A 23,470-nucleotide genomic window follows, 5' to 3' on the forward strand; every position below is an offset into this window, starting at 1 on the left:
GAAAAGTACAAAGATCAAAAGCTAATAGTAATATCTCATTTTCTCCTCTAGTTGGGAATTATCTTTTGGTTTTATATGGTTAAAATCAAATCTTTCCTTCCTCAACATACACACACACACACACACACACACACACACACACACTCTTCCATACACACATACTTCCACACACAAATAATTACCTGATCATCATTTTCCTCCAGTCTCTATCATATTGATTTATTTGTAGGAGACAAATTGAACTCAGAAAGTGAAACACAGTGATTTAAGTGAGCTACTTAACATAAACTCTCTCGTGAGTGAAAGTTTGTTTTGTAATTGTTTTATACCTTTTACGTAATTATAGTTCTGTGACTTTGGGCCATACACATTTAAAAAATAGGATTTTTCTGTGTGGTCACAAAGCAGTTCCTCCTGGGTACTGGCAAACCATGGATGGGGGGGGTGTTAAAGAATAGAGTTGTTTCCCCTCTCAGTTCCTCATCAATGTTAATTTAATTCCATTGATGATCATGGAGGTAGGCCCTACTATGCACAAGACAAGCTCAAAAATATCCCACCACTATGCAAATATTCCACAAATGTGCAAACGATTAGAGCAAAATAGCATAGTCTCACATGGTGCCCAGCTTCCATGACAATAAGAGTGGAAAGTATCGAGCTTTCTGTCTGATCACAATCAAATAAGAACACATCAAAACAGCTGGTGTTCTGTGACTCAGAATCGATCAACTGGTTCTGAATCACCTCATACTTCTTTATTTGTTTTCACAGTTTCACAGAAGACATTAAAACCAGCCTCTGTCCTAACCATTCGATTACATCGCTGCTTTGAGCTGCTAGGCTTTCACATTCTGTACCAATAAGCAAAACTAATTGGTATGCATATATATGCGCGTATATATGCATATAGGCTGATGTTAAAATGGTCTTTGTAATAATGCTGCTTCATTTGTGTGAAATAAGCCATATGCTCAAATAAAATGCTCCAAAAGTAACATGAAGTTCTAAGGCTGTGTGATGGAATGAAGATTGCAATGCATCAAGATTGTAATACTTCACACATATATATGTATAGGTGTGTGTGTGTGTGTGGTTTTAAATTGTGACGATTGTTGTATTTCTAAGTGTATCACTAATATATTTGTGATTATAAAGACAACACGCCAAATCAAGTTAAGTTAGTAAATAAAAGCACAATGTTCTTCTGTGTTCTGATTGGTGACCCGAGCTCTTCTCTTTGTTCTGATAGGAACTTCTCACACCATTTTTTGGCAAACACTATTCCGCACTGGTGACCCCTACCAATCCACCACTCTACAAATTATCATCTCTGGACTCGCAGCTGACACCCTGCCGGAGGCAAGAGCTACTAAGCCAACTGGAACTGTGCCTTTTCCTTTGTCAAGGTTTTTTTCTTACACAGGAAAAAGAAAGAAAAAAAAAAGGAGATGAAGTTGGGCAAGGTGGAGTTCTGCCATTTTCTGCAGCTGATAGCTCTTTTCCTGTGCTTTTCTGGAATGAGTCAAGGAGAACTCTCAAGATCCGGATCAAAGCCGTATTTCCAGTCAGGGAGATCTCGGACCAAGCGCAGCTGGGTGTGGAACCAGTTCTTTGTGCTGGAAGAATACATGGGCTCAGACCCCCTCTACGTAGGCAAGGTAGGCTTTTGGCTTGCAGATCTGCCAGTGGTTATTGTCAGGGTCTACAGTTGTATGAAGAACGAATTGTTTTTTGTCTTGTGGATGGGAAGCAGAAACGAAGGAGTTCTATAAAGTGTTGTACCATTGTCTACTTTGAAGTTGTATTCAAGATGTCATCTAGTTCAGTGGAAGCACATCTTAGAGAGTGGTGTTTTTACCCTTAGAACAGGAGAGGCATTCCATTGATGTTTCTTTTTGAGATTCTCTACTGTGTAAATTATGTTTACATATATATTCATATTATGTATGTATTTACTATTCATATATACATTTGTTATATAGCTTAGAAACAAAGTAAAATATATCTGTCTCTATTGTCTGTCTGTCTGTCTGTCTACCTACCTAATATAGCTTAGAAACAATGTGAAACAATTGAACTTAATGTTTCCAAAATATGAGCAAATCAGACTCACATTTGCAAATGGTCTTGTGGTTCATAGATCTCTGGGTTTTGTTTGTTTTCCATCCTCTTTAATTCTCCTTTTAGTTAAAGTGACTGTGAACAGAAGTCATCAGAAATGACATTACACAAATGACAAGCAGTTGCAGGGCATTCATTTGGTGGTCTGATGGAGATGGTTTTCTTAAGCTTTGTTCCTCATGTGTGTTTGGGCAGGACACTTTCATCTGAAAACTGGCCTGAAGAAGGACATTCTCTTTCCCTTGCAATCCTTAAATAATATCTGCAGTTTCTTCCTTTTAAAGATCTGTTAAGATTTTTCTGAATTTCTCAGATCGGTGTTTAGTACTAGTGAAAGTTTTGAAGGCAGGGCATAGTAAAGAGAAATCTACACATTTATATTACTTTTGTCATTTTAATGCTTCAGCTACTTATAAAATGAAGTAGAGCTAACTGATTAATTTATCCATAAATCAATTTTTCAATGGAAAAATCAAAAGAGAATCATGGCTTTATTATTCTATGGGCCAGATTTTCATATGAACACAGTTAAAAAGGGTAAACTTATTTTTGTGGATGGGAATCTACATAAACTAAGATAATTTTATTAATATTTTTATTACTTTTATTACCTTTGATGTGCTTTCTTATAGTATCTCTGTATTCTATAAATAGTTACAGGTACTACATAATAAAGAGCTGTTTAATAAGTTAATTTATCTAAGTAAATTATTTTTGGATTCATGCTAAATAGCATTTTTTCTTCTTTAAGAAAGCATACGTAAAATATGCAAACATGTTCTAATTTTTCCTAATGTTTTCTCGTTATCTTGCAAATATATGAAAAACAGCATAATTCAATCTCTTGACCACGAACCTAGCTCTTAATTTCATTGCTTTCAATGAATATTTAACAAATTAAGAATTTTCAATGTACATATCATAGTATACAATTAATTTTAAAGTGGTATTGACTATTAGGTGATGCCAAGTTCTTGGGAAAACAAACTTTTTTTTAGTTGTGGTGCTTGAAGTAAGTAAGGTTCTGGGCACTTTCCCAGAACTTCTTTGTACTCAAGGTTAGCACTCTACCACTTTGAGACACAGCACCACTTCTAATTTTTGAGTAATTACTGGGAGATAAGATTCTCATGGGGACTTTTCTGCCCTGGCTGGCTTCCAACTGTAATCCTCAGCGCTCAGCCTCCTGAGTAACTAGGATTACAGGCATGGCCACCTGTGCCTGCCTAAACATTTTTTAAACAATAATAATATTCACAGCAATTTGTCTGGGCTAGTTTGAGGTTTTAAATATCAACACAATTATACAATAGTGCAATAATTTAAAATTATTATTCAGAATAGTCTTTAGTCTACTCATAAGTATGAAAGTTGGAGCCTTCAGCTTATTTAAATTCCATGTATGTATGATGTGATTGGACAACATTGTTTGGTTTTGCAAGGAGAGACTGAATGCTTCCTTGATTGTCTTAGTCAAATCTGTACAACAACAACATGAGTTTGTACATATTTCTCTTTGCATGCTGTTTGGGTTTGAAACAGATGTTCTCTGTGAAATATTCAGGATGGAAATATGTTTTTTTTAAATTCTTTGTTTAAAATGCATAAAAGGTCAGAAAAATAATCTGAGATGATACTAAGATTCATAGCCTAGGAAAAAATTTAAAGTACCAGGCTCTCCAGTACCAATTTGTGATTCCTTAGAACGTGACAGACTGGAGAAGGTGAGATTGAGAACATGAGCTGATGATGTGATCCTTCATAGTTAGACAGACAGATGTGTGTGTGTGTGTGTGTGTGTGTGTGTGTATGTTAATGTGTGTGAATAAATACAGGGGATAAAGACCCTTTGACCTCAGTACATTTCTGATTTCATTTTCATGAGAGTACTGGGGCTAGAAGTCAGGGCCTAGGGGCTGTCTTTAGATTTCTGCTTAAGGTTGGTGCTCTACCACTTGAGCCACAGCTCTACTTCTGGCTTTTGGTGATTAATTGGAGATTGGAGTCCCATGGACTTTTCTGTCTGAGCTGGCTTTGAACGGTGATCCCCAGATCTCAGTTTCCTTAGTAGCTAGGATTACAAGTGTGAGCCATCAGTACCTGGCTTTTAGTACATATTTTATCTCTTTGATATATAAAATAAATGTATTTTCTTTGACTGTTAAGGGCTCTAGCACATTGGGGAAAAGAAGAACAGGACATGGAATTTTGGAAACAATGCTTTGGGGGAATGGCTAGGGAGAGGAACACAGGAAAGGACTTGAGAAAATGTATGTTAAACTTGTGGTGAATAGATTTTCAGTTGTTGATCATGGAGATGTGGCCTAGCTACTTACGTAATTTGCCAAATGTGCTGAAGAATTTGATAAATATGATTGCCTTTTTATCTTATAATGAAGAATGTAATGTATGTCAATTACTTCAGCTTTATTGGTGGCTTTACCATAGCCTATTGGTTGTACAGCTTGGAGTAAAATGCCTAAATATTATTATGCTTCAGTCCATTCACCTATAAAAGTGGCATAATGATATTTACCATCTAATTCTGCTATTTAATAAGTGAAATCAAAATATTTGTAGTATGCATCTGACTACTCTAGATATATTTTCTACTTCATTACATATTATTTATAAATTGAGAGTATAGACCATCCACTGTGTATATATGTGAAATGCTATATGTGTGGTCAATCAAAGTGGACACTATCCCTATATTGCATAGTATGTGTTTACCCTAAGTAATTAGAGGAATGATCTGTTTTGAGTGTATGCAGAAATTCAGAAATCATATCTCTAAATTTTTGCAAGCTTTTAAATTTGGAATTGGTATTAAAGGCTTTTGCCCGACAAGATCATTAGATGACTGGGGAATGAATAAAATTTGGTCATTAAAACAGGATAATGAGGCAACAATATGTCTTTCAGCCTTGTTATTTCAGCTAATTTACTGAGTTACAAAAGTCCATTGAATGGAGCTAGGAATACTTCACTGCAAACACCCAAGGCACAGATTTCTGGACCGTTTGAGATAATGGTAATCTGACTTTTACCATTGACTTTATATTGTTTTCTTTCACGTGATTGATGAGCTATTCCTCCAAAATGTGTAAGCTTAAGGAAAGTGTGTAGAGCTTACACTGACTGATTCAAAGAATCAGAGCTGAATTTAATAATGGATAGCACATATCTTCACTTGGGATATAATTTGATCAGCTGCTTAGCTTAAATGAGTAAGACTTAAGGACAGAGGAAATACTTTGACAGAACTCTAATTCAAAAGAATGATGTCAATTTATGCATACAGTACCTCTTGTTCAATGTCTCCCCTCCAACATTCTACCCCACCTGTCACAATGCCCTCCATCCTTCAAGTTACCTGGTTCTGTTGTCACACCCTCACTTTGGGTATCCTGACTCTTCACTCGCCTTCCCTTTTGCTCTCACTGCTTTTGCTCTTCATTGTACACAGAAACTCACATTTCCATGCCTTTCATTGCTTCAGAGTGAAATTCTCCAGCCAGTCTTTCCCTCATTGTCCTGTTGTTCATTCAAAGTCCCCCAACCATCTGACAAAAACAAACAAATAACGAAAAATCAGCTCTCTCATACCACCCAGCCTCTGTTCTAGGCATTAAGTGTTTTGCTTGTGTCCTTAAGGTAATGAGCTGTCTGCCTCGCTTGGCCACGCCCCCTTTCCTCTACTCATTGGGGGAATATGTATACCTATTTCTCCATCAGAAATGTAATGCCTAGAAATCTGCTGCGGTGGAAACTGTTAGGCAGCAATGCCCATTTGCGCTGTGGTACCCCAGAGGTGCCTCTCCCCGGGGGTTCTCTTCTCCTGGAGACAAAGCTGCATTCGCTGGTCTAGAAAAGCAAACTTCACATGAAAAGAGATGGCCTTAAATAAATACACTGAAAAATTACAATCCCCAGCAGGAAGATTGTACGTTAGGTACACACAGAAAAGAGAATAGTGAATTCCAAAATTTAATTACTTAAGAGAAGAATGTATTCTGCAGAGTAAAACCTACATTGTACATATGCTGGAGAAAAACAAACAGTGTTTCCTAAATATGCATTTTTCCTCAAGTCAGATCAAGTCTTAGGAGGAAACAAAGACAGACTTAAAAAAATGAATGTCTAGAAGCATAGAAACTTTATAACCAGAGTTAGGCTGTGAAGGCCTTGTTCTTATGTACTAGGTAGCCTGCTGATAATAGTGTGGAACCCCTACTGGTTTCAAAAGGCATCTGGACATAGATCAGCTCTGTGGGAGGCAAATAAGTTCAGATTTCTAGAAATTGCCCCTGGCAGTCATTTTTAGCTTTTATAATAATCCAGTACTTCTATAAGCTACTAAATGCATTTTCTCCACAAAAAAATCAATAATTCACAATGTTGGTTTTTTTTTACCTTATAGAAAATAGAATATCTTACATTGTGATACAAAGATACAGAAGGCCAAATTATATAAATAGGATGGGGCTTATTTTCAGTATTATCTGCAGTACAGTGAAGATAATTCCCAAAGGCTTTAGCAAATGGAACTGTGTAGATACAGGTTGGAGAAAGTTGGGAAGTTTCCATTAGATTCTTAATTGTAGCTACACTAGGTAGTCTTGATTAGGCAGCAGAGTTGCTCTCCTGTGCTTACCAAAACCACCTATAATTCTGTCTGTCTTATTAACTCTGTGGGATTATGCACAGTCAACTTGATACCTGTTAGGTGGCGAGAGGCTATACTTAACCTTTTGTATTATATTCATGATGTTTTAAGTATAAAAAGCAAGACATAGACTGACTTTTGGTGGTTCTATAGAAAGTATACTGTAATTGTTTGGTAAGATGTTTGTGCCAGGCCTATAGAAAGAACCAGTGAATCTGCCAGTGTCTGTGATTAAGACAGAACCAGATTTTTCTGGACAGTAGAGCAGGCTTGGCTGGTGGGAGGGCATGAAGCCTAGTTAGTATAAAACACGCATGTTGGCTTGATCATTTTTTTATGACCTCTTCTGACTGTAAGTCTTACATTGACTACCAGAAGAAAGCTAGTGGTATACTTAGTCTTGTATCCCAAATCTTTCCCTTTCAGGTGCTGTTAAATCCTCTTCCTTCTTCCTTCTTTCTGCTTCACATAATTACCAAATTCTTACGTCATGACAGACTTCGTACTTGACGGAAAAGTTAAAACTAATGTGATTGTTGTATACAAATCACAATCTGCTTGACAAACCAAGCTGGTAACCAGGTGGCAAAGAGAGGCAGTCAGTTTTGAGCCTAACTCCAGCTATGGCCATGGATCAGACAGAAAGCTAAGGCAGGGACCCATGAATTAATGTTGACGTGGAGGATGTAACTTTACCTGCAGCTTTTTTAAAGAATCATGCTTATGTAGCCCTCAAATAAAATAATTGTTTTGGTCTCAAAACTAGGGCAGAGCCTTCTATTAGAAGCTTTATGTAGTAAGGAGATGGAGTAGGGAGACAACCCTTACTATGGTTGCAGTTTCCTCATTCTGAGCAGGTCTCTAAAACAATTCGATATTTTTTCTCATTTAACCAGTTGCAATAGGTAGGATTTTTACATCCTTTTATTTCTGTTTATTTTTTATTTATGCAGTCTTAGTGATGAAATGTACAGTCTTCTGGCTTCTAAGCAAATCTTGTGACTCATGTCTAGTGTTTGTCCTTTACTTTTGTACTTTTGAGATAGGGTCTCACTGATTTTTCCTATTCTACACTCAACCTTGTGATCTCCCTGCATCCCTGTACTGAATAGCTGGGAAGACAGTTATGTACCACCATACGCAGCCAAATCTCACTTTGAAGTGATCTTGGATTTACCAATGACTTGAAAATTTTTATCCTTAAATACAGGTTCCCATCCCAAACTGTAATATCTTCTGTGACTACAGCACCAATTTAAAGCAGGAAATTAACATTGGTGCAACATCAATCACTACACAGGCTTCAAGTTTTACCGATCATCTCAACAAAACATTTCTTTGGGTTGGGGAAGAATGTCTAGTATTTTATGCTGTCTTACCTCCGGTCTGCTTTGGTTTCATGATCTGGAATGTTCCTTTATTCTTCAGTTGTAAGTACTGACCCCTATGTGTACGAGAATCTCACAATGTGAACGTGATGCCAATGTAAACCTGATCTATCTTTTGTCACTACTGAGGATTGGCCCCACAGTTTCATGGCTTGTTCATGAGGTAGACACCACTTTAGCCATTTCCCCCTACCCTTTTATACTTGAGTTTCTTTTGACATCGAGTCTACTATTTCTGCCCAGGCTAATTTTGACGGACACTTTCCTTTTAATGCTGAGATCGAAGCCAGGTGCTACGGCTGATGTTTGTGATATGGGTCTTACTAAACTTTCACCTGCCCTGACTTGAAACTGCAATCTTCTGAACTTGACCTTCTAAGTATCTGAGAATACAGGCCTGAGCCAATGTGTGCCGTTATTGTGTCTCTTGAATGAGACATTCCACGACTCATCCTTTTGGCTAGAATACTACAGACGTTAAGCCCTTCATTCTCATTGACTGGCATGAGGAGCTGCGGGATGAGGGTAGATTTTATTCCCGGTGATATTCACTTTGATTGCTTGTTTAAAGTGGTGCCTTCCAATTTTCCCCTGCTGGAAAAATATGGCATGAAGAAGTTTAGAAATTTTGAAAGAGAAAAATGATTATCCAAGGTACTACAGATGATACCAATGCAGTGATGCCTCAAAGAATGCCATGAAGATGCACTGAAGATGCATACTGGGCTTATCTGAAATCTGGGCAAACCCTCAATCTGTGAGGTCATTACAACAGTGCATACTTCTATGTAGGAATTGATCAGGGCTTTCAGAAGTATATCAATTGAGTTTGTCTCAGCAAACTTGATTATCATTTTCTTTCTGAAATTGTCAGCAACACGGCTCATTGTTGAGGATTCTAAGGGAGTGTTCTACTGATCTGAAGTTAAAAAACAAAAGCTCCTATTCAGTTATTTACAAAACACAATGAGCCTTTTTACATTGTAAGGATGAGAACTAGATAGCCTTTTATTAATAAAGCATGATTTCAAAAATATAGGACAGAATCTATAAGTTAAAAGAAATAGACAAGAAATTTCAATGTAATATTTTCAATATTTTATGCTCCAATCTATTCAGACACAAAATATAAACAGAGAATATGATTATATTTAATGCTGAATAGATTTAGTAGTAATGACAGTTCCATATAATTATTCTTCTTTAATCTATGAGATTATGTTTGAAAATCATTCCCGAGTAAATCTTCAAACGCCTTAGAAGTCAGAAAGCATATTCTTTTATGTTAGAGAAGTAATAAGTACATTTGAAAATAAAATACATGCATTTGAAAGGAAGTGAGAAAATTAGAAACAGATATTAGAATTGACTCTGAAAAAAGCTAGGATGCCTACCAGCATGTGTTTGTATGATATAACCCCTTTCTCTTTAAGTTCTAAATCTTTGAACAGTTTAAGCTAAAATTAACACTAGACTCTTTTCATAAAGAAAACCAGTGATACTTTGGCATGTTGCATCACGTGTTGGTGTCTGTGAGCTTCCATAACAAAAGACGAGGATAGGTGGTTTGAACAACAGGAGTCAATTTCTTGGGGGAGATGTGAGATCCAATATCAATGGGTCCAGAATCTGCGGAGGACTCTTCCTTGCTTGTGGAATGGGGTGGGTATCCTTAGACGGCAAGAGCTGGTGATGTCTCACCCCCTTGTCAGGCTGCCTGCTCTGTGGGTTTAGTTCCCCTCACTTCTGACCCAGTTCAACCCTAACTGTCCTATGCACAAATTCCATCCATCAGAGCCTAAAACATACGAATTTTAGAGAGCTGGAAGTCAGCTCACATACCTAAACTTTTGATAACTCATAAAAGTAGTAGTTTTAACAGCAATTCATTTCACCCTCTATATCTGCTTATTCTATACCTACTTGTTCAGCTAGCTATGGGTCAGAAATATTTGTATCAAAGACCTTCCATGTCATGATTCTCTAATAATATAACCGTTATTTTTGTAACTTTTATGCTATGTCACATATTGTAAGAAATCTAGAAGTGACATCATATGGGTACTCTTTGTAAGTTATATACAAATTCTCTGTTGATTTGAGAGATTTGAACTACGATGTATTCTTATACTCACAGGGGTTTTGAGAATAACGTTTCTCCTGAATACCATTGTTTTTTTGAAATTATCTTTAAGTAATTGTACAAAGGAGTTGCACTTAACGCAGTTTATGAATACAATATATGTCACCCCTTTCAACATTTCACCCATTCTCCTCTGACCCATCCCTTCCCTCATTCTTCTTAATTTTGTAGGATATACATGGACTCTTGACTGCATTGTTCTTCTCCTCTCTTCTTCATCTGTCCACCCCTCTCCCGTTGACCATATCCTACCCCCTTTTGTTGCCTGCTTCCTGGTGTTTTATTTGGCTGAACTTTGACTTTATAATGAATCGCACTATTTGAGTTTTTCCTTGAATCCACGCTTGTTACACATTCATGTACAATGTTATTTAATTAAAATATAATTTCCTTATTATTAATACAATGTGTATTTAAAGTTCACTGGCAATTAAAAGTTCACATAACACTTTAAAATATTTATTGGAAAAATAGTTTCATGAAAAGGTTTATAATTTTCACTCCGTTTTGCTTGAGAGTAGGTTGAGAGAGAATTGTCACTGAGCAGTCTTCTGTCCAATTGTCATGGAAAAGGAAAGGAGAAAGCCAAAAGTTATGGGTTGTGAGTGGGAGGTTACAAGCAAAAGAATATGATTCATCCTTGTCTATATTTTCACTATGCTTCCATCCTTGTCTTCTGTAAGAAAAAATGCAGAAGGGTAATTTCTCAGGATGTGGCTGTTTTACTGGAACAGTAATTAAAGCACCAGAACCAGAAAGATTAGCATCATGCCAGCAAGTTGTGTGTGCAAACAGTGCTCAATTATCTGATAAGAATGCTTCCCTTAGAATCTTTATTTATCTTCACAGTGAAAATGCTGACATATTTTAAGGTATTTAGCCCAAAACATACAAACAAAATTTGGCCAACACATACATAATGTTCAACAGATGTGAGTTTGAAAGGTTTATGATGATCACTCGTGAAATTAGTCAAACCACGCTTAAATTAGATTTTTTTTTCTGATTTGTGAGTCATTTAGGGTCCACACTGGAGCTGAGTGTGCAGAGAGGGAGAGATTACACATTATACACTGGGTTCTTTGGAATGAAAATGAAATAAGAGAAAAACTGGCATTTTCTTTTCCATAGCATATGTAAGAAACTCAATTCCGTATCGTACATTTTTCTCTATCCCTGACATAGTTTACATAATTTTCTGAACTGAAGCATAACAGAACTGATTTTAGATAGTTAACAATTCTGTCTTACTTGTTCAGAAGAAAGCAAATACTGGTATGCTCTAGAAGCTGAGATCTTATTTAATTATACCTGTGAAAGTCAAGCTTATATAAAGAGCTACACATTTTTTAACCAATTAAAATGAGTATTAAAGAAATAGATAAGAATGATCACACTGTGATAGCATATCAGGCAGGCTTTGTGGAAAAGCTAAAGTCTTGTCCAGAGACTTATGAAGAAAATGTCTAAGATAAAAAGCAAGTTTGCACACAACATTGTAAAGGCAATTTAACGAGGAGAATATTGAATATGAACTTCACATTGAAATGGAGATGGGTCTTTAGTACGGTGGAGAGTTATCTTTTTGGCAGATTGCTTTAACACTTGAAAATTGTCATTTACTTGGGCCCAAGCAGCTGTGTTCAGTGAATTTGGTGATGCACTTGTGATATGTAATGATCTGAAACAAGATTGCTTTACCCATTGATTAGATCACTTGTAGGAATTTTGAGCATCATTGATGAGGGAAAATAAACACAAATAAGGAGGGAATCAGGGTGAGCTTTAAACCTAGTGAAGTCACAGCGCCTGTGCACATTCCCAGACAGTGCGTAAAGATGGATGCCTTGTGATAATATATCCTCAGTGGTTCTTTCTGCATGCCGTATTTTAGCTTTTTTTTTTCTTGTGAAAGTTTGTTTTCCCTGTAAATTTTGATTGCATTGATGATGACCAACAATTCACAACACTTTCTTGGTAACTTTCTACTTTCCCAGAACACAGGCACACATCAGAGACAGAGAAATCTCATGGAGTCCAAAGTCCATCTTAGTCCAGAAGCTTCTACTGCTGTTTAACAGCTTTTGATTATTACTATTTTTCCAAACAATGAGTTCTCTTGCAGTTTAGTAAAACATTAAAAATGTGTCTTATATAATTTTGGTGTTAAGACCCACTTATGTCACACACACATATGATTTTTTTTATCACATTCTATGTTTTCTTAATATATCCAAATATGTGTTAATATAAAATATTTTCGTCATAAAGAAAAATAGCATAGTCTCTCCTTTTGAAAAATTTTAATATTAGAGCAGCTTGAGGCTTTAAATTTCATTTTGTCATTTTCTCGAACTTGAGAATTCTTTGCATAACCTGCCTGGTGGGGCGTGCTCAGCTCTGCTTCTTAGTGGGAGCAGCGTTGTCGTGGAAACGCACGCTGCAGAGTTAGAGGATCTGAGTTTGCCTATTGGCTCCACCACATAGAAATGGTGCAATTTCAAGCAAAGAACCTATTTTTCTCATTTTATTCACTTGTAAAATAGGTACAACAATGCTAACCTCAAAAGGCAGTGTAAACACAGGAAGGAACACAGAAAGAATAGGAAAAGCATAGAAGGAAGTAGAAATAAGAGAAGGTTGATTTCCAAAAGTCGATGAGCTTCCTGAGGAGAGGGGCATTCTCAGCGCAAGCGCAGTGATCCAGTACCCAGAGCTTCATCCTGGATGTCCGTGAAGAACACGAAACTGTGAGGCACTGTGGTTCAGGACTACTACCACCCTTAGAAATACATATCTAACCTTTACAATATTACAAGGCAAACAGGGTTCACTCCGAGCCTCCTCCAATTTCAAATGACCGCTTGAAAAGTTTAAATATTCTTGATCTCACGCAATTCATAAGCTACGATTTTCAGAACTGTTAGGTGCGTGCCTCTTTTACTTTCTCTCTCTTCCATTCTTTCTTTGCTTTTTCCCTCCTTTCCTTCCTGCCTCCCTCCCTCCCTCCCTTCCTTCCTTCCTTCCTTCCTTCCTTTCTTCCTTCCTTCCTTTCTTTTCTCTATCTTTTTGTTTTTTTTCTCTCTCTCCATCCCACCTTTACTAAGTCTCTCTCTCTCTGTCTATGGCAATATTAAGACTTACATTCAGGATCTCACAGTTTCTACACAGGCACCCCTTCACTTTAGTGATACCTCCATCTTTGTTTTAAATTTAAGACTGGTTTGAGTAGGTTCCTCAGCTTTTGCCTGAGTCAAGCATTAGTCCAAAATCTTCCTACCTTCACCAGCCGAGTTGCTAGGACAACAGTGAGACGCTGTCCTACCTAGCCTGGTGCTTGCTTGTTGAGAGTCTGCAATGGAACCATCAGAATTCAATTTCTATAATCTTTAATAATCCATAAGCACTTCAACACACAGAAATTAAGATTATTTTCTTAAAAAATAGTTATGAATTCTATCTTCTTTTAAAAACACTAAACCATTATTACATTAGGTGTTATTTTATATTTAATTTCATAGTTTTAAAGACAGCAATACAAGAAGTGGAAGTCGTTATTACATTAGGTGGTATTTTATATTTAATTTCATAGTTTTAAAGACAATAATATAAGAAGTGGAAGTTGGAGTTTGAGTTTAAAAATATGCCATAAAAGTAAACCGGTGAACATGTTAAAAAGGAACCTATGGTGAAATTAATATTAACTTTGAAAGACAGAAATCGATCTCTCCCAAACATTCTCCACAGAAAAATGTTAAATGGTGAGTGCAGTATCTCTTCTTCCATGAAAATCTCTGAAACTGAAAGCTGTTCACTTATGTTTCTTTTAGGTCTTTCAGCAGTCTCCTTCTCCAGTATGTTGAAACAACCATTTTCACTCACTGTGTCGTTTCTCCTCCAGTCTGAGGCTAGCCATTGCGGGCTTTACGCATTTTTTGGCTTCAGGCTCAGACTCTGCCTTCTACGTGACCTCAAGATCTCTATTATGGGTGTGGTTGCCTACTCAGATGTCTCTGGCTCTGGAGACAGGGAGCTAAGGATCTGAGATCTGGTTCTACCAACTTGACAATGTTGATTCACCAATCTTGTCATCCTCAAAATTGGTTTGATAGTCTTGACTCTGTTCCAAGATGGCACACACAGCACACAGAAGAAAATAAAAGGAAAGGACGCAGTTGGAGAAAGACCTAAGTATTTTTGTGGTTGTCAGGAAAGTTCAGTGCAGAAAACACAATTTTTCAACTGGTTTTCTGATCCGTGTAGAAAATAACAGGAAGTGGAAATTAGGTGTAAAGGACTAAGACTTTTAATAATATTATGTTTAAGATCTGTTTTATTAGCTCATAGGAATTGGAAGGGATCTTTGGAGTAATAATAAATGAGTAGATGATGCCAGTGTTTCACTTTGAGGAGATACTCTAGATGCTAACTTCATGAATCCAGGGTGTTCTGAATATGTTTCAACTTAACCACTCACCTAAAATGACTCAGCTTCTCTGGAAAAGTGGGTTTAAATAAGTCTAGTACAGTACAATGCTTCCTAGAACTCTGTGTAAGACACTCCATGTTCACTGCATAGAGAGCTTTCGTTAGGGACTTGTTATTGTTAATAATAGTAATACTTATTTTACTCCGCATTTGATTACTACATATACTATCACTGACCTGATTCAACTGTTTTCTTGAGAGCATATTGTACATACCTTGTACAGTCTAAAGAGAAAACAAGGAGAGGTCCAAGAAAAATTTCCGCACAGGATTCATAACTTGCTGTGCTTTAAATCTCCTGCTGTGGTTGTCTCATCCGTCACACAGGGACAGGAACACCACTGCTCCCTCCTCCAGTTAACCGCTGCTAAAGGCTTCCTAATGCCTACAGTGTTAAATGTTATGTTAAGAGTATTGCTCTTTGAAAGAGCATGTCCACTGATAAAACATTAAGACAGAAACAGAATTTGCAGCCCAATTTTATGGAAATTATTGCTGAATAATAGTTGGGCAGTGTGTTTTGCTTATTTCAGATGAGCAAGACTCAAAATTTGCTTGTCTAGTTTACAGCTCATGGGTTAAGAATCAAATCAGATTTAAAATGACCCTTGGACCCCTTTCCAAACCTTCGAAATAAAGTGTGGATGCATGCACCAGCACAGGTGGGTATGAGTACCTTTTAAGTCTTGAAAGACAATGCTAGCATTGTGAGTTTTCCAAGGGAGCAGAGATTCTAGAGCCATTTAGATTCAACTGCAATCAAGTGATTCTTAACCAAACTAGATACACAGGATTGTGCTATCCTCTTCCCATTTCTCAGTTCATTTTCTTCTCCCTCCCCCCCCCTTTTTGAAGACTATGCCTTAGGTCAAACTTCATTTACAAAAGGAAGAAATGCTGCTCTCTTTCTGTATTTTTGAGGGCACAATAGGCTAATCCTGTACATTTATTTATGTATTGCCAAATAATAACATATACAGGGTAGATTTAAGAACAGAAGCACATACATTAGTGAAATACAGAGTAAAGCAATGCTTTCTCAAAGGCTGGGAGGGTAGAGAGAAGAAGAGATATGGAGGTGGCTTCATATATACAAAGACTACCTGGTTTCTCATGCACTGTTACATGGAAGGATGAGGTTTTTGTCAATGATAGATCAATTTTCTTTCTTAATAATGATCTGATTTGATTTTCATTCTGTTTCATTGCTAGATAATGAGTAGTATATCAAAGAATTGGCACTGAATCTTCGGAAAGATGTATTTGATGTAATTGTTTAGGGCCCATTAATTAAATTGGCTCTACTTCAACTTCCATCTTCCTACACATGTTTCAGTTGTATTCAAGTTTGTGTCACTTACATTGAGAAGATGATAGCACACAACTGATAATGGAAACACTGATTACATTAAGAAATGCATCCACACTGAGATCATATGTTTTATACAGGGTTGCTTCAACCCGAACATCCAGACACTTTCCATGCGAGCGTAGATAACTATTTTTATCGGAAGCACATTCTATAGCTAAATCTAGATTTTAGTGTAAATTTGGAATTATTTTGAGATTCATAAGACTTTGAGATTCATGAGATTTCTTGAGAAAACTAAGATTGTGGGTTTACAAGTCAACAGACATTTAAAAAAATTATATCAGAATGAAAAGATGCAAATACAATTTATGAAATTCAAACACTTTTCATTCTTTTCTCCCTACTCTCTTTCCCCTTCCATCTATATTTTATTCACTTTTGCCATTCTTCCATGATATTTTAATACAGGCTTATAGAGGATATATATTAGAGGTAGCTTTTGTTCTTAAGGAGAAGAACCTTCTGCTGTTAGTTGATTCCTACTTATATGTAGCATTGGAATTTGTAGGGTGATGTTGTTGCTAAATTGACCCCATTGTTTATTGGATGAAGGATTATGGAAATTTGACTCTCATTTATGGCAAGGCCACTGAGAACACTGTAGTGGCTAATACTGACCACTGGTCTGAGGGAAATGCAGGGTTAGAATCATGTAAGACTCAGCACTGGGGTACAGATGGAGTAAGCTCTTGATCACTAGCAAATATGATGCTATGGGGATAAACTTTAGTCCATTCCCTCCTGTAAAGGGACCTTAGGAGTTTCTAGCTCCGCTGTTTGTTTTTAATGTTTGTTTTCATTTTAAAACACCAGATTCAGTAGCAATGATGGGTTCATTAACATTGAGCTCACCCACAGTAGACCATGACTCATGCGGAGCAAAGCTGAGCTGAAAAAGCACCAAGTGCCCTGATTAGTTACATCACATGCTTTTTGTCTGAAGACACCAGATACCATTTTATCCTCGGGGGGTCATTTTAAAAAGGAAGCGCACGAACAGAATCACATATTAGATATAGTAAGACATAAAAAGTGATTTACACTTTAAGAACTCAAGGGACACTGCGGCCTGCTGTACTGGATGGACCTCAGTTGTGTGTGTACAGCAGGAGATTGAATGCTTACACTCTGTGAGTGTGTGTGTGTGTGTGTGTGTACGTGCACGTGCTTGCTCACATGCATGTGCCTGCGTGCAGTACTACTGGAACTTGAATCCGAGGTTTTAAGCTCTTACTTGTTTTAAGCTCATGGCTGGTGTTCTACCCTTGTGCCACACTTCCACTTCTGCCTTTTGTTGTTGTTGGTGGTGGTTCATTGGAATTAAGTGTTTTCCCAGACAGCTCTGCCCAGACTGGCTTCGAAGTGTGACCCTTAGATCTCAGCCTGCTGAGTGATCAGGATCACAGGCAAGAGTCACTGGTGACTGGCTGAGACGTTATCATTTCTTTATAAGGGTGTTGAACTTCCCTGAAAGTAGTATTACAACAAAGCAAATAAGAAGGGCTGGGAACATGGCCTAGTGGCAAGAGTGCTTGCCTCAAATACATGAAGCCCTGGGTTCGATTCCTCAGCACCACATATATAGAAAATGGCCAGAAGTGGCGCTGTGGGTCAAGAGGTAGAGTGCTAGCCTTGAGCAAAAAGAAGCCAGGCACAGTGCTCAGGCCTTGAGTTCAAGGCCCAGGACTGGCAAAAACAAACAAACAACAAAGCAAATAGGAAGGTGGAGGAAGGCAATGTAGACACTGGGACAAGGTGAACCCAAGTCAGTGGAAAGAGACACCTGGGCAGTAGTGCCCCTGATGCATTGGGAATTGAATGCTAAGGTGCCGATTTGCTGGTGTGGGTGGGGAATGGATGAGAACGAAGGAAAGGGAGTCCATTTCTTCTAGAAGAGCTACATTCCCTGAGCCACAACACTATTCCTTTGAGAAAAGCGTTCTTTGCTGCAGCGGCATTGAGCTGCAGTTGCGATGTGCTGCAAGAACACAAAGGAGTAGAAGCCACACCGAGGTGCCTGCTGAGGGGTTGTCGCCATGACCGCTTTCATTCTCTTCCCTAGAAGTGCTTTTATGGATTTCTTGGGAAAAGCCATTAGACCGCCTTACTATCAGGAATCATTAGGTTTAATATCAGTGTTCACATTTCACATCTCTGTGCTTCCTCCTTTTTATTTTTATTTTTATTTTTACCAGAATACTTAGAACTTGATTTACTACCCATCCCTATCAACAGGGTCATGGAGTCCTGGGCATCGCCTTTCACTACGTATGACTAGAGCCTGTCTCTAGATTTGCCCAGCGAATGTCCCCTTGCTGGGCCGGCAAACCCTAGTTACTCACCTATGACTCACCTGCCCATCTGGGAACAGTGTTTTCAGGAGAGAGGAAGTTGAAAAAAAAAATAAACCAGACCACAAGGATGTTGAACTTCTGGCCTTTTCTATATATGTCATGCTGGGGAATCGAACCCAGGGCTTCATGTGTACAAGGCAAGCACTCTTGCCACTAGGTTATATTCCCAGCCCTCTATCACTATTTTGGTCAGTCATGGGGCTTCATCTCTGGGCCTGGGTGATGTCCCTAAGCTCTTCAGCTCAAGGCTAGAGCTCTACCGTTTGAGCCACAGCACCACTTCCTGTTGTGGCAAATTGTTATTTATCCTAACAACTACATTATCTAATTCAGAGCACTTGGTAATTGAAACTAAATCTTAGTAATCCAAGAGAGTTCCCCTTAATATAACAGAAAAGTAAAAATTCTTGAAGGTAAGAAAGTGACCCAAAAATGGGGGGAAAAAATCTAATGTTGCTTAGGAAAGAACATATATCACGTCCCCAGTGGCATTAGTTTCATGGTTCACCATGGAAGGGTTATATTACTTGTGTCTGCTTTTTACAGTGTCCAGGAAAGAGCACAACCATGTTGGTTGAAAATATTTTTACTTAGAAGACTGCCTTCTAAACAGAAAAATAACAATTATAATAAAAGTACACGGTTTGAGATGTGAACCAAAATGTGTATAAATTAAGGGATGTAATTTTAAATAATCGTTAAGATTTAATAATTGAACAAAGTAAGCCATTTTTATGACAATTAATACATTCACATAAATTTACTTTGACCACACTCACCCGGTCACCTGTCCCCTCTTTCCTCCTCCTCTATCTTCCACATCCCTAACAGTCCCTTTTATTTTCACGTTGTCTCCTGTATTTTTCCTAAATTCTATGAATAACAACTTAAATTCTTGGCTTTATGAATGCAGCTTATTTCACGTAACATCATGATAGGTACCTTCATCTATTTTCCAGCCAATAACTTGATGTCTTTATTTTTTATGGCCCAATAATGTGTTTGTATGGGGGGGTGCACGCGCATGCTATATTTCGTTTATTGTTCTGTTGATGGGCATATGAACTGGAAAATAACAATTTTTAAGCAACAGATTATCCTAAAAACTAAATACTCTATTTGAAGCATGTATTTACATTGTCTGTATGAAGTGTGTGTGTGGTGTGTGTGTGTGTGTGTGTGTGTGTGTGTGTGTGTGTGCATGTGCTAGGTGGTAATGAGGCCTTACTTGGTAGGCAGATGCTCTGCTCTATCCCTGGAGCTAAGTGTTGGTTCCAGCATTTCACTTGTTAACTCGAGATGGATCCTGCCTGGATTGGCTTTAAGCCTCACTGCTCTGGGTCTCCTCTATGGGGAGCTAGGATTTTCCATGTGAACTTTCATTATTCTCCAGTGTGTCTTGCACTTTGTTGTATGGAACTGATCCGGAACTCCAGGCTTGTGCCACCATCCCCGGCTTGTTTATAAGGTTGGCTCTCATCAACTTTTTGCCTGAGGTGGCTTTGAATTATGATCCTGTCTCTAACTCTCAAATAACTGTGTTTATAGGCATGAACCACCATGCCCACAGGTACACATGCTACTTGTAATATTAATTAACATGCAGCTTGAACTGACATGTAATATTTATTGCTATTTGGAGTGTTTGGTTCTGTCAGCCTGCTATATTGCATAGAATCAAAACCATGATGAGAGTTCAACTAAGTTGAAGCTGCCCATTAATACAAGCTGTAGCATGAGTCACCCTCTATCAGTTTGATTATAACATTCAGCATATTTTAATCTGGGAATGCATCGTAGAGGCCAGAGAGGAAATGTTTTTCCATTTCAGCCGTTTCACTGATGTCTGACTTCAGAACCTATCTTACATGTACAGTGATAACTGGGGACAGATAAGAGTTTTGTGCATTCTCATGCGGTCATAAATATGTGCATTCTGTAGCTTCAGTAATGTAAAAATTTGTCTGAAGATTTTATAAACCCCTGTCTTTGTGGCTAAGCCTAAAGCTCCCTCGTTCCTGGTCTAACAGATGACCTGTGAAAGCAGGGGGCTGTAAATCTTTAAATGCATTAGATTCTGAGCCAATTCCTCTGCCTAGAAAACCATAAATCTGTAGTGAAAATGTTTAATTGAGTAGATTAATATAATATCTGCAAAGGGATCGAGTGCCTGCTTAAAACATTGATGGAAAAGGACAGTTTGGGGGAATGACGGCTCTCAGGGTGCGATAATTTCCTTGAATCCATGCACATCAATGCTAACTCATTATTTCTCACCCAAAGATTGTCACGTCTTCTGTGTGTAGTTGAACCAAAACACATTAAAGATTGTCATCCTTAGAAATCTTTATTGACTTACGCTAGCTGGACGTCATAGGTGAAGCACAAGGAACAATATGTATAAATCCATATTTGGAGGGTTCCCATGAAGAGTCAGCGTGCACACAGGGAGGGTTGTTGAAAAAGCACAGGTGGGGTTGGCCATCAACAGTATGGAATAATTCCTTTCCTGGTGGCTTTTGTGGATACCATAGCATCTGCATGGTTCATAGAGGAGACTGGGGGACCCATCCTACTTAATCTAACAAGGATTTATTGCACATTTGGCCCTCATTCTAAAAGACATGACAAAAGACGACTTTGCACAATGAGAATGGAGATTAATTATCAATAAATGAACAATATTTTAAGAAATGCTTTTAATTTAATTTTCAAGATGATGCTCAGATGCGTGTAGTTACATATGTAAGGTAATGAGTACACTTAAGAGTACTCAAACTCTTTACTTCTTCCCTCATTTTTCTCCCACCTTCCCTCTTCCCCACCCCCAGTTGTACAGTTAGTTTACTCTACATCTCAGAAGACTTTGGGAGAATAGTTGGAGAGTAGGGAGCAGAGGAGTGAAATTAGCACCGTTTTGCATTCTGTGTCATGGAGTGGCTGTGCTCCCCACATCGACCGTGTCAGAATTAAAAATGTGTCCTATATCAAGAAAAGTAACAATAATAAATGGTGGAGGGGATGTGGGGGTTCCAAAAGGGAACCCTACTTCATTGTTGGTGGGAATGTAAACTGGTTCAGCCACTCTGGCAAGTAGTACGGAGATCCCTCAGAAGGCTAAACGTAGAGCTCCCCTATGACCCAGCAGCCTCACTTTTGGGCATCTACTCAAAGATCACAAACAAGAACACACTAAAGCCACCAGCACAACAATGTTCATTGCAGCACAATTTGTCATAGCTAAAATAGGGAACCAACCCAGTAGACGAGTGGATCAGGAAAATGTGGTACATATACACAATGGAATTTTATGCCTCTATCAGAAAGAATGACATTGTCCCATTTGTAAGGAAATGGAAGGACTTGGAAAAAATTATACTAAGTGAAGTGAGCCAGACCCAAAGAAACATGGACTCTATGGTCTCCCTCATAGGGAATAGTTAGCACAGGTTTAGGCAAGTCACAGCAGAGGATCACAAGAGCCTAATAGCTATGCCCTTATGCACGCATAAAATGATGCTAAGTGAAATGAACTCCATGTTATGGAAATGAGTGTTATATCACTGTTGTAATTACTTTCAACATGCCATGTGAAACCGTAGCTTCTATTGTTGATGATCCTCTTGTATCCCCTTCCTGTGGTTGTCCCCGCACAATCATTGTATCTTATCTGAGTACATTGGAAATCGTATATCAAGGTATTAGAACTAGGAAAGTGAAAGGGAATACCAAAATTGAGAGACACAGGATAAAAAGACAAACGACTACAAAAGCAATACTTGCAAAACTGTATGGTATAAATGAACTGAACAAGTCTTGGAGGGGGAAGGAGAGAGGAGGGGGAACAATGGAGGAGGTAACAATTAAAAGAAATGTATCCAATGCCTAATGTATGAAACTATAATCTTGCTGTACACCACTTTGACAATAAATAAGGAAAAAATTATAAAAATAATAATAAAAAGGAATTATAAAAAAAAGATAAAGCAGTTACCACCTAATTACTGCCCCTTGGCACTTCTGCTGTGTGAGGCAGGCATATCCTCTAGTTTTGTATCCCCAGTGTCTACACAACAAAACAAATATAGCCAAACAGCTACATTTCTGAAGCGACAGAGAATTCAGCAAATGTCAATGGGAAATAGAGGAAGGGAAGGGAAAGCAATGGTATGGAGGAGAAGAAAAGAGGGGAGGAGAAGGAAGAGGAAGAAAGGGAAGATGAAGGAAAGGGATAGAAAAGAGGGGAAATGGGAGTAGAATGGAGGGAAAGAAAGGAAGTGGGAAGAAAACAAGAAGGGAGTGGAGAGGGAAGCAAGGATGGAGGGAAGGGCAAGGAGGGGGCGAGCCTGAGTTTGTCAGCTTATGTGTACCACTCACTGTGGTTGTGTTGGGCCTGCTGTGGATATGAGCAGGTATGTTTATCGATAATCGCTTCGAGTGTCGAGATCATAGGGACCATCTGCTGGTTTGCTCAGCTAACACAGATGCTTGGGTCTCCAGTGGCTCCCAGCTTTGTGAAGTCACCATCTCACCGACCAGATAGAGCTTACTGATGAGGCTATTTGCCAGACATCTGTCCAATCCAGAAAATGCAGCAGTGAAAGCTACTTTATCTTTAGAGAAAGGAAATATATTTAAGATTTTTACCTGATGTTTGGAGAAGATGCAAGTGCCCAGATTATTATTCAAGTAGTGTATCAGTATTTTCAGGAAGAATTTATTCAGTTCTGCCACCCTTACTATTTCATTGATTTGAATGAATCTTCCCTAAAGTAGTTTGTCTCATTAAAAATCCTAATAGCGAATTAAGGGAATACAAAAAGCAACACATTCAGTCTCTTACCATCCTTTTTCTGTATTGTTATCATTAAATAGTTGTACAAAGGGGTTAAAATTCCATAAGTTAGGTTATGAGTACATCCTTCTTAGTAG

General features: G+C 38.1%; 1 protein-coding gene across 2 annotated transcripts in view; it reads left to right on the forward strand.

The window, feature by feature from the left end:
- The first annotated feature begins 1,132 nt into the window (after positions 1–1,132).
- Positions 1,133–23,470, forward strand: part of Cdh7 (cadherin 7) — a 92,007-nt gene continuing 69,669 nt past the window's right edge. For both annotated transcript variants that reach the window (XM_048363139.1, XM_048363140.1), the window contains exon 1: positions 1,133–1,661. In XM_048363139.1, coding sequence (XP_048219096.1) covers positions 1,452–1,661 — 210 coding nt within the window. In that variant the 5' untranslated portion in view covers positions 1,133–1,451. The remainder of the gene's footprint in view (positions 1,662–23,470) is intronic.

This window comes from Perognathus longimembris, chromosome 15, assembly GCF_023159225.1.
Source record: "Perognathus longimembris pacificus isolate PPM17 chromosome 15, ASM2315922v1, whole genome shotgun sequence".
NCBI lineage: Eukaryota > Metazoa > Chordata > Mammalia > Rodentia > Heteromyidae > Perognathus > Perognathus longimembris.